We start from the raw sequence: 12,086 nt of genomic DNA on the forward strand, positions 1-12,086 counted from the left end.
TCCTCTGTGTACTGTTATATATGTCCCACATGTGGGATATACTGGCTTAATTGATGTAATATGGAAAAAGAAGAAAATACAAAAAGAATATCTTTTTGATATTCACCAGGGAATAATCCAAAGTGAAGGCTTTTGGAATGAGCATAGTGCTGTTCAAATTATGGGTCTGAGGATGCCTGAGAACAGGTTATTTCCAGCAGGTACCAGAAATCCCAGGATGGGCCTGTTTTATAAGCTTAGTTGGTTCTTGCCTCTTAAGATCATTTTCAACCATTGTGTGGTATTCTCCTAATGAGTTCAAGTTTTCAGAATGGGAACCTTTACAATGCTAGAATCAGGGATAAGAATAGCCTTCTAGAACATTATGCTAAGTGAAACAAGCCAGACACAGAAAGAAAAATACTGCATTATCTCATATGTGGAATTTGGAAAAGTTAAATACACAGAAGCAAAGAATAGAACAGTGGTTACAAGGGGCAGGAGATGGGGTAAGTGGGGAGATATTGGTCAAAGAGTACAAAGTTGCAGTTAGCTAGGATGAATAAGTCTAGAGATCTTTTTTTATAATTATTATTTTTTAGACAGAGTCTTGTTCTGCTGCCCAGGCTGGGGTGCAGTGGTGCAAGCTCGGCTCACTGCAACCTCCACCTCCTATGCTCAAGCAATTCTTGTGCCTCACCTGTGTTCCCCGAGTAGCTGGGACTACAGATGCGTGCTGCCTATGCCAGCTAATTTTTTTATTTTTAGTAGAGACGAAGTTTTGCCATGTTGCCCAGGTTAGTCTCGAACTCCTGGCTTCAAACTATACCATCCACCCACCTTGGCCTCCTAAAGTGCTGGGATTACAGGTGTGAGCCACAGTGCCCAGTAATTCAGAGATTTAATGAACAGCATGAGGACTATAGTTAATAATACCATGTTACATAAGGGAAATTTGTTACTAAATTTTATGTGCTCTTACCACACACACACACATAGACACATACACACACACACACACACGCGCACATATAACTATATGAGAAGAAAGATATATTAATGAACTTGAATGTGGTAATCATTTCATTATTGCAGTAAGTCCTCACTTGATGTCATTGATAGGTTCTTGAAAACTGTGACTTAAAGTGAAACGATGTATAACAAAACCAATTCTTCCCCTCATCAACATTATGACAGTACAATGTTGAAGGAAATGATGTTATTCTGGGCACTGCTTTATGTCATTTCACTTAAAGACGCAATTTCCAAGAACCTTTCCATGACGTTGAGGACTTACTGTATGCATGTATCAAAACATAAAGTTATACATCTTAAATATATACAATTTATATTAAAAATAGAACTGCTCTTGTGAGAAGAGAACAGAGCATAAAGCAGCTATTTAAAAATAGTCATGTACCACATATAGACTTTTCAGTCAACAATAGACCATATGCATAGTGGTGATCTTATCAGATTATAATACTGTATTTTCACCGTACCTTTTCTATGTTTAGATATGCTTAGAGACACAAATACTTACTAATGTGTTACAATTGCCTACAGTATTCAGTATAGTAATGTGTTGAACAGATTTGTAGCCTAGAAGTAGGCTGTACCATCTAAGTTTCTGTAAGTACACTCTGTGAGATTTACACAACAACAAAATCACCTAACAATGCATTTCCTAGAATGTATCGCCATTGTTAAGCAATGCACGACTTTATACAACAATTTAATAAAATGTGTATTTGGGAAAAAAAAAAAAGAATACCCCTTCTATTGTAAGTTTTCTGGGCCTTCCTGAGAAGAAAACATTATGTAACCCTTAGACTGAGAACACTCACAACTAATTCAATTAGTGGTATAGGACAGTTTTATAGACTTTATTGTATTCTTACTTTGTTTCCTCTTACCATAAACCAATAGAGCATGTAGGGCTTTGGTGTACCTCTTTAAATCATGATAATTAATATAACATCAAAGAAAACAATATAGAATGAAGGAGTTAGCGGGTATGGACAATAGAAAGCCTCAGTGTGAACTGATTTGAAGATGCTAGTGAAGGGGGTGCTTAGCTGTGTGTCACTGAACACATGCACACAGAAGAGATCCCTAGGAAGGTCTCTTAGAAAGATACCAGGTGATGTGGAACCACACAACATCTGATTTCTGAGATTTCTTATCCTAATTGGGCTTCTGAATTTAAATCTCTAAATACTTTTTTCACCCTTCTTTTCATTTTTTTGAATGTCTTGTTCTCCTGGAAACCATCATTTGAGAGTGATTTTAGTCATCAGAAGCACCAAACATGATAGCTGTTAACAGTATATGTCATTCAGTTGTCAAGAGGTTTATGACCTTGATTACTTTGTTTCTGGATCTTCCTTATAAATCGTGGAAGCTTCTGCTTGCGCCCTCAAGTCTTGCTGGGTTAATATTTAGTTGGCTCTTTCTGTTGCCTTTTTAGAAAGGTCTGGCTTCACCGTGAGGCCGGTGGCTGGATACCTGAGCCCACGAGACTTTCTGGCGGGACTGGCCTACAGAGTGTTCCACTGTACCCAGTACATCCGGCATGGCTCAGATCCCCTCTACACCCCGGAACCGTGAGTACCTACATTAAATCCCAGGCCGGACAGAGACCACCACACCACAAAGTGGTCAATAATCCCTTTACTTGAAAATGACTTCGGCCCTGTTTTACTTCCAAACTAATTTCTTTGAGTCAGTGAGAGTCACATCACTCACCTAAAGAAAAAAGGGCTCACTGAAGGTTCAGACTCCTCAGCTGGGTCCGTGGGGGTTCCTGATATTCCAGCTCTGGCTCGTTGCTCTAGCTTTACCCCAACACTGAGCCATCTGCTTGGCCAGATCTCCATTTCTGATGGGGAAGAGAAGGCACAGAAGTGTAAAGTAGACACTAACACATGGTCAGAACATGTGAGGCTCTCTCATTAGGAGGCCTCTTTCATGTGAAGGAGGTTCATGTCCACACACCATAGCAACTCATTACTAATCCCCTCTCATCTCTTTCATCACCTCCAAACTCAGAACTCTGTGCTTTGCTCTGCCTGCCATTTTAGTTTCTTGACCACTTCTCTAGTCCTGCCCGTCACCTCCAGATATAGATGAGGTTTGTGATTCTTCTCTGGTTCTGTCAGTTTTCCTTTGGGGCTTTTATCCATTCTCTCCTGGACAATGGGTAAGCTGGGAGTGGGGAGGGAAGCTAAGAGGTGATGCTATACTGCTCTGACATGGGTAGGAAGCAGGAGTAAGCTGGGAACACCCACATGTTAATCATTTGGCCTAATCACACATGGGATTGCACAGTCTCCAAGTGTGAAATGCCCTGTATCATATTTCTTTGAGTGCTTTAAAATATGTAACAAGTATTTACTGGGAGACAACTACATGCTTGGATTGTCTGGGAATGAGACAGCATTCCTGCCCTTCCAGGTGAATGGTGAAGACAATGGTTAGCATACAGACAGACAGATAGGTAATATGGTGTCAGGTGTAAGTGCTTCCATAAAGAGCTAATAAGTGCTGTGAAGACAAAGAGAGCATGGGGAGGAGACAGAGAGTCCTGGGTGCTGTTTTTTTGGATTGGGTCAGTACAGCTTCTTGGTAAACAACATCTGAGCAAAGACTTGAATGTGTATATGATGGGGTGGAGAATTTCAGGCCGAGAGAACAGCAAAAGCAGAGACCCTGAGGCTGGGAGCTGTGGGGTTCTTTTGCCTTCCTGGGCTCCATTAAAATGAGTGCCTTGCTTTAATCTTACCCCACTGTTCTTCAGGCCACTCAGGGTATCGCTTTGCTTATGATGCTGCTTTACTTGAATGCACTTGTGGTTAATGGGTTGCCATGGTCTTCATTGGGGAGCAGAGAAGCTTTTGAGGTTCAAGCAGTTAAGTAGCTGATGGTAGTGGAAGTGAGCAAGGATAAGTCAAGTCTCTGAAGCACCCCTCCTCTTCCTAGGCTGGCATAAGGCTCACTGTCCAGGTAGGTCCCTGTCGGGTCACTACCTTTTTTTTTTTTTAAGCTTTTTTCGGCTTCCCTGAAAGTGTTTTCAGGGTAAACAAAGGTTGCTTATAGGACCCCAGACATTTGGAAAAGAAATGCTTCTTTCAGTGGAGTGAGTGCTCAAAGAAGCATTGTCAGAGTTAGAAAGGCAATCTCTAAATCTAGCCCAGAGGGTTTACAAATGGCCCTGTTTACAAATAGAAGGCACTTTGTTAGTTCCCATTGAATAACTGGCCCTCCTGAGACCTGTGATAGCGTGCCAATAGGTATGCAGAGAGAGAGAGAGAGGCAAAGAAATGAGATGTTAGCCACAGAGGATACTGTGTTGCATTTTTACCAAAGTACTTTCGGCCAATTCATTCATCTCATTCAGCAAACATTTATGTGCAATGCTAGCAGGGCGGTGCAGTGGATTCAGAGATAAATAAAATATAGTAGCTTTTTTGTTTGTTTGTTTTTTAAAGCAGCTCACATTCTGGCAGCAGAGATAGAAACATAAATAACTAGGAAATAGTGTGGTTAGGGTTATAATTAGTGTGTGTACAAAGTGCTGGAGAGCACAGAGGAAGGCACAGTCCTGAAAGGCTTTTCAGAGAACGTATAACCTGTGTGGGGGTCTGGAAGGATGAGCAGAAATTTCATTTTTGTACAAGGCTGGGTGGGGAGTGAAGGGGAAGCTTTCCAAGTCAGGAGAAACAGCAAGTGCAAAGTTGTGGAGACACGCAAGAGGCATACATGTGCAAGGCTTGTCAGACCAGAATAGCCAGGGTACAGTTTATGTAGTAAGGATGAAATGTATCTTCAGGCCATGTTATAAATGACCATTTGTCAAACTAGGACATTTGGACTTTATTCTGTAGGCAATAAGGAGCTATCCAAGGTTCTTAAGCATAGTCAGGTATGTGTATTGGAGAAAAATGACTGGGGTAAGGACTGGGGAATTGTTGAGAATGAACCACATGGAAAACCGGCTGGGGAGCTCACATTCTATGAAGGAATATAGTTCATAAGGTGTGGAGCTAGATGAGGTCAGAGGTATAGTACAAGAGAGCACCTATTTGATGCCCTCTTAACACCATAGAGATGGAAGTAACAATATCCAGTGACTACAATAGGATTGAGACGAGGGGAGGGCCCCTAAGGTAATGCTAAGGTTTTTGTGTGGGATGCTGAGTGGAAAGTCATTTCTAATAATGACTGAGAATATTGGAGGAGGATCAAGCTTGGAGGGAAGAGAAAAGGAAAGAGGGAGGGAAGAGGAGGATGGGTTTAGGGTATGGTGTCTGTGAAGTGCCTATGGCTGGAACCTCCAGATGGAGAAGTTTCTCGTAGTTACAAATAAAGATGATAAGCTCAGAAGTGAATACAAAGCACCCACAATAGATTTGAGTAATTATTTTTCTCCCAAGTCTCCTATGACTACACAGATAAGAGGAGACTAAGTCAGAGGATGGAAACTTGGGATTCACTAACTTGGGGTTGTTTTTACAAGCCCTTTATTTTTTGTGGGTTTCATATCATTTGTATTTTTTTTTTTTTGACAGAATCTCACTCTGTCACGTGCAGTGGTGCAATCTTGGCTTACTGCAACCTTTGCCTCCCGGGTTCAAGCAATTCTCCTGCCTTAGCCTCCTTAGTAGCTGGGATTACAGGCATGCACCACCATACCCAGCTAATTTTTTGTATTTTTAGTAGAGATGGGGTTTTGCTATGTTGGCCAGGCTGGTCTTGAACTCCTGACCTCGGGTGATCCACCTGCCTCGACCTCCCAAAGTGCTGGGATTACAGGCCATTCATTTGGTTTTTTAAATTATTACTTTATGAATAGGTAATACATATGCATAATTCAGAATTTAAAGTGCACTAAAAGGTATATACTGTGAACAGTGAGTTTCTTTCCATCCTCTGTCCCCTTGATACCCAGTGCATCCTCTCCAGAGGCAACCACTGCTACTAGTTTCCATTTCATCCTTCCAGAAATATACTATGCAGACAAAATTCTCTGTAAAGATCTTTTTAATCCTTGTCTATTGCAAAGTCCTAAGTCCCTTCTCAGCCACATAGTTTGAATCTATGGGTACTATACTGGGAGGGATGTTTCCTGCCCAAGCACTTTCACAGGCATTGTCTTTGTAATGAAATCCCATTTCTTCAATTGAAAACCAACTGGGAGGGCAGATTCTCCAATTTATGAAGTTCAGCTTGGCTACTGTGTTTGGTGCTTGTACTGTGCTTCCAAATAGCTGCTTTCAATTGCTGAACTGTTGTAGTGGAGGCTGCACTAATGAGACAAAGGTGAGCCCTGAAGACCCAGGTAGAAAGGAGCATGAAGCAACAAAAAAGACATTATCTGAAAAGAGAATTTTATTTTCGCTTTCAGTCTGGTAGAATGGATTTTGCCATCACAGCTTTCAACACACACTGGATTTTAAACATATCTTCGACTTCTTTTTACATTTTACAATTTTAAAGGCTCTGACTTCTCTAAACCTGGTACACTGGAAACCAAACCTCGCCATTACACAATATATTCCTGTAACAAATCTTCACATGGATCCCCTGAATCTATCAAAAGAAAAAAACAGTGATGGCAGATTAGACTGGTTTCCTGGGCGAAAGTTTTCCGGCCTGGAGGACAATAGAGAACCCCTGGTGAATTAGTGACTTCTGGTTTTCCTGGTGGGAGGAGTTGCTTTTCTATGCATTAATGCCTGGATTGAAAGGTCACTGATCTGCTAGAAGAGGAAATGGACTCTTGCCTTTTCTCCCTTTGAGCAGTGCCTGAGGCAATGAATCTGCATTTCAGTATTGCCTGGCTGCATGCTTTGATCAGCTGTGATTGCAATGTTCTCACTAATCGGGTAAGGAAGTGTGCAAATAATTTCCTTTAAAAAAATCAACTGGGCCAAATTCAAAGTTATTCCAATTGTACCTTCCCTCTCACTCACTGGAATGAGAGGGAAAGATGCAGAGTTCCAAGTTATGTAGCTATGTGAGCATCGCCTGGCATGTGTACAGTGGCAGAACAAAATCTTGAGAAGTTCTCGATCTCCCTGATCTCATTTTTGTCTCTCTGGGAAGTCCATTGTGCGCTCTCTCATGCTATGCCCTCCTGCCACCTCATCTTCTTTTAGAACAGGGTTACTTGCAGATCCGAGGCAGAGAGGGTGCAGTGTATCAGGAAAGCAGTCCTCCTTCAACCCTGGGTCCTGTGGATCGGAATGGAGAGTCAGGCAGAGAGAGGAGAGAGAGAGAGGGCACAAACCCTGGCAACTAGCAGAGTGTGAGCCCCTAAGGTTCATGGTCAGATGCCTCAGTGGTCTGTTTAAAAGGCAAAGTGGGGGCGCAGTCTGCTAGGTAGGAACAATAACTCACAGTTCTTTTTACTGGCTGCCAGCTTGGCATATATGGGTGCGGTGTTCTATTTCTAATGCCAAGGCAGCACCCTTTGCTGTGTTGTTCCTATTCCACACATCTCTTCTTTTCTGCTGGTGTCACTTTTCAAATCAAAGAGCAAACTTTCAGCATTAAGGAATAATTCAGGGTACCAGTGACTAATACTGCAACTTATATTGCCATAATACAATGAAATACATTTGTGTTAAGGAACATCTTTTTTGTTGCAGTCGACCAGTTTAGAGGCAATTAATGTTATTTTTAAATATAACTGTTTAAAGGCTTTGCAGTCAGGTGATTTTTCTTATAATTGCTGCTGTTTAATTTTATAAGGAAAATAAAAGTGAATTATTTCTGACACTATTTTTCATCCATTTCTAAGTAAAGTAAATGAATTTTTTGCTTAACCCTTGCTTATTAGGAAAGCTTGGTTGCTCCCGTCTTGATTGAACAGATGCCTCTCACTAGGTCCATAATGAGAGGAAAAATATGAAGTTTTCTTTCCCAACTTTTCCTCCTTGTTCCCACCTGAGAGGTTCTGGGACTTGGGCCCTGGCTGTTGTTGGTGTTTTTAATATCGGGCCTTGCTGAAGTCATCTCAGCATGGTCTTCCTGCAGAGCTGGGAGGATAAACCAGAGCTTTATGGAGTTTAACCTGCATGCCCACGAGCTGTGTTTAGCTTAAACTTGTTCTTTCCCACAGGACATGCGAGCCTGGTGCCAAGCTTCCTGCTCATCCACCTGGCTTCTTCCATAGCACTATTACCATTCTTGCTGCTCAGGATTGCAGAGCAGAATTATTACCAGTGATTCTTGGAAAATGGCATGTTCCCAGAAAGCCGGTCCCATCTGGCCTCCCTTTCCTGCTTTGTAACTGGTGCATATACCCTCAGTTTGGTAGCCATCCTCTAACTTAAGAGAAGTCTGGTTTGGGCTATACTGAGGGTCAGTTAAGATGTTAGTGGCCTCAAGACCTGAAAATACTTGAACTCCTTCCATCCTCTAGCATAGATAATCTTGACAGCAACCACAACAGCAGTAGCAACAATACTTTTACTATGAATAGCAAACAAACATGTCTACTATATATCAACTGGACACAGGTTTACTGTTAATAGCACCTGACACTATTTTTTGTGTTATGTATGGATGAACTCACCTAATAGTACAACACTTTGAGTTGTTATTATTATTATTCTGAGTTTATAGATGAGGAAATGAGGCACAGAAAGGTTAAATACATTGCCCAAGGTAACATAGCTGGTAAGTACGTGAGTCAGGGTTTGAAATTCAGGAGTAATACCAGCACCTGTGGGCTTAGCCACTATTTTGTTAATCAGTAACACTAAACAGAAATACTCACAACTTATTTCTATGCTGAGGGTGAATAGCATTTTTGTTGTTGTTTTCCAATGGTACATTTTGTAGAAGAGATTTGAAAAGACTCCTTTCTTTCTTTTTTTTTTTTTTTCAGATGGAGTCTCACTCTGTTGCCTAGGCTGCTGGAGCACAGTGGTGCGACCTTGGCTCACTGTAACCTCCGTCTCCTGGATTCAAGTGATTCTCCTGCCTCAGCCTCCTGAGTAGCTGAGATTACAGGGGGCCGCCACTACAACTGGCTAATTTTTGTATTCTTAGCATAAATGAGGTTTTATCATGTTGGTCAGGCTTGTCTCGAACTCCTGACCTTGTGATCTGCCCACCTTGGCCTCTCAAAGTGCTGGGATTACAGGCATGAGCCACTGTGCCTGGCCTTGAAAGGGATACTTCCTTACTTTTATTTGGTGACCCTGATTTGCCAGAACCATAAGACTGTTTATGGCTATTATATAGTTTAGTGCTGTGCTGCTCCATCCAGTCCTTGGCCCAACTTCCTGGTTCCTTGGAGGCCCACCTTCTCCTTTGATTTTCACAAGGTCACAGTTGGTCTGCCCCATTTATCAAGAGGAGGAGGCATCTGCTGTCTCAATGGGAAAAAGAAGGGGACAGCACCTCTCTACAGTATTGAGCATATTTTATATGCTAGGCTTTTCTAAGCACTGCAGACCCAAATATGAACATGGCCTCACCTCTGTCCTGGAGAAACTTACTCCTTCTTAAGTGCTAAAGTACCTTCTGAAAGGGCAGTAATACAGATAGGAGACTGCTGTGTCCTCAGGCAGAAGGACCTGCCTGCCCAGAAATGTAGGCCCCACTCTCAGCTCCCAGCGTGACTGTCAGCAAGCCATTTAACCTCCCTGTGTGAGCAATGATGAAATAACACTTTGATCTTTGGAGAGAAAAAAGCTTTATAAAAATACCAAGTAAGTCCACCCTTACTCGGCACCTCTTAAATTCATGTGGAGGGCTAATGTGCATCATAAAATTCCAGTGTGTCCTTAGTTACAAGGCCATGTTCCTAGACCTGGACTCCCAAGTTTTCAATCATAATATTGTGTCTAGTTTTGTGAAGTGCCTAAAAGCAAAAATAACCCCTGAGGCTTCTTATAGAGTCTTTTGTCTCGAGAGCTTATGCATTCTAACAATATACATTCTACTTTTTAAAAGTCCTATACATTATTTAAAATGTGCAGTGTGAAACCAAAATTGCATCTAAGTGTCTGCTGGAACCCTGTTTTTGTTCTTTTAGGCTGTTTTCTGTAGTGACTTGGGATAAGGCTTCAATGCTTCAGCCACCCTTCTTCTTCTTCTTCTTTTTTTTTTTTTGCTGATTCAAAGCAGGATTCCTTATGTCACTCTTCCCTACCCCTGCACCCAGTTCTGTTTGCCTTGTGTGGAGCCCATAATCCAAAATTAGCACTCAGAAGTACCTGGCCCAAATCAAAATTTATATTCCTCCAGCACTCTGTAGTCAGGGAGAAGTTCATTATGTATTTTCAGGTGTGGAAGACTGAGATGACCAGGGAGAAATTTTTCCAGGAGTATTTGCATTTTTAAATTGCAAGTTCAGAAGAAGAAATCCAAAATGATTGAATTTTATGCAAGAAAGAAGTAATCACTGTTCATACCTCTTTACTACCGTGTAGAGAATTACATCTATGGATGGGCACAGAAGCCACCACAAGAGAGAAGGAAAGAGGGAGCAGACATTTCCCAAACACATTCTGTTTGTCTGGCATCATCCTACTCATCTCTATTAGGTCAACAGGATTGTCACCATTTTACAGATGGCAATTCCAAGGTTCAAAGAAGTCAGGTAATTTCCCTAAGGTTACACAACTAGAAAATAGCAAAACCAAGTTCTGGTCCAAAGCCTTTATGTGACACTGGAAATTAGGAAAACCATACTTGAGTTTCACTTGGATTCACTTCTATTTGGAGCAATAGAGCCCCATCATCACCTAGTCTATTCAGTTGAGTTAAAAAAGCAGTTATTGAGCCTATCTTATGTGCTAGGCTTTTCTAAGCACTGCAGACCCAAATATGAACATGGCCTAATCTCTATCCTAGAGAAACTTACTCCTTCTTAAGTGATAAAGTACCTTCTCAAAGGGCAAAACTTATTTGAGTATGATAGGCTTAGATATAAATACAATGTAATGTAATGAATAATAATACCTAACTGATGGGAACTAAGATTTTCCATGCATTCTCTTACTACATTGTTTAATAATGTAAGAGATGGCTGGGTGCAGTGGTTCACGCCTGTAATCCCAGCACTTTGGGAGGCCGAGATGGGCAGATCACCTGAGGTCAGGAGTTTGAGACCAGCCTGGCTAACATGGTAAAACCCCGTCTCTACTAAAAATACAAAAAAATTAGCTGGGTGTGGTGGCGGGTGCCTGTAATCCCAGCTACTCGGCAGGCTGAGGCAGGAGAATCTCTTGAACCCGGGAGGCGGAGCTTGCAGTGAGCTGAGATGGGGCTACTGCACTCTAACCTGGGCGATATGAGGGAAACTCCATCTCAATAAGAGAAAAAATAATATAAGAGAGAAGAAATCTTACAATCTCCATTTTATAGATGAGAAAACACTATGTCTGTGCTGTCCAATATGGTAAGATGTGGTTACCTACATTTATTAATTAAAATTAAATAAAAGTACACATTTAGTTCTTCAGTAGCACTAGTGACATTTCAAGTGTTCAGTAGACACCTGTGTCAAGTGGCTATTATATTGGATGGTACAGCTACAGAACATTTTTATTGTTGCAGACAGTCCCATTGGACAGTGCTGCTCTAAGTAATTTGCCTACAAAAGAATATGAGAGATGAACTTAAGTCTGACACTAGGGTATATGCTTTTGACTGTTGTGTTATATTGCTTTCTTAATACACTGAACTTGGAGAGGTGGAGAGAAAGTTAAATATCTCTTATTTCTCCAATAAATAAGAAATACTTCAGAAATGGTGGGTTTATTAGGTCATACTTGCATTGCTATAAAAAATACCCGAGACTGGGTAATTTATAAAGAAAAGGGGTTTAATTGGCTCATGGTTCTGCAGGCTGCACAGGAAGCGTAGTAGCATCTGTTTCTGGGGAGACCTCAGGAAGCTTCCAGTCATGAGGGAAGGCAGAAAGGGAACAGGCACTTCACATGACAAAAGGAGGAATGAGAGAGAGAGTTAGAGGGGGTGTGCAACACACTTTTAAATGACCAGATCTAGGGAGAACTCACTCACTATCCTGAGGACAGCACCCAGAGGATGGTGCTAAATCATTCATGAGAAATCCACCCCCGTGA

At 41.5% G+C, this 12,086-nt stretch overlaps 1 protein-coding gene across 1 annotated transcript in view; it reads left to right on the top strand.

Annotated features, from left to right (window-relative positions):
* TPH2 (tryptophan hydroxylase 2) overlaps nt 1-12,086 on the top strand; it is a 91,621-nt gene that overhangs the window by 35,457 nt on the left and 44,078 nt on the right. Inside the window, exon 7 of the mRNA XM_025402950.1 lies at nt 2,450-2,585. Coding sequence (XP_025258735.1) covers nt 2,450-2,585 — 136 coding nt within the window. The remainder of the gene's footprint in view (nt 1-2,449; nt 2,586-12,086) is intronic.

The sequence above is a fragment of the Theropithecus gelada genome, chromosome 11 (assembly GCF_003255815.1).
Source record: "Theropithecus gelada isolate Dixy chromosome 11, Tgel_1.0, whole genome shotgun sequence".
Taxonomy (NCBI): domain Eukaryota; kingdom Metazoa; phylum Chordata; class Mammalia; order Primates; family Cercopithecidae; genus Theropithecus; species Theropithecus gelada.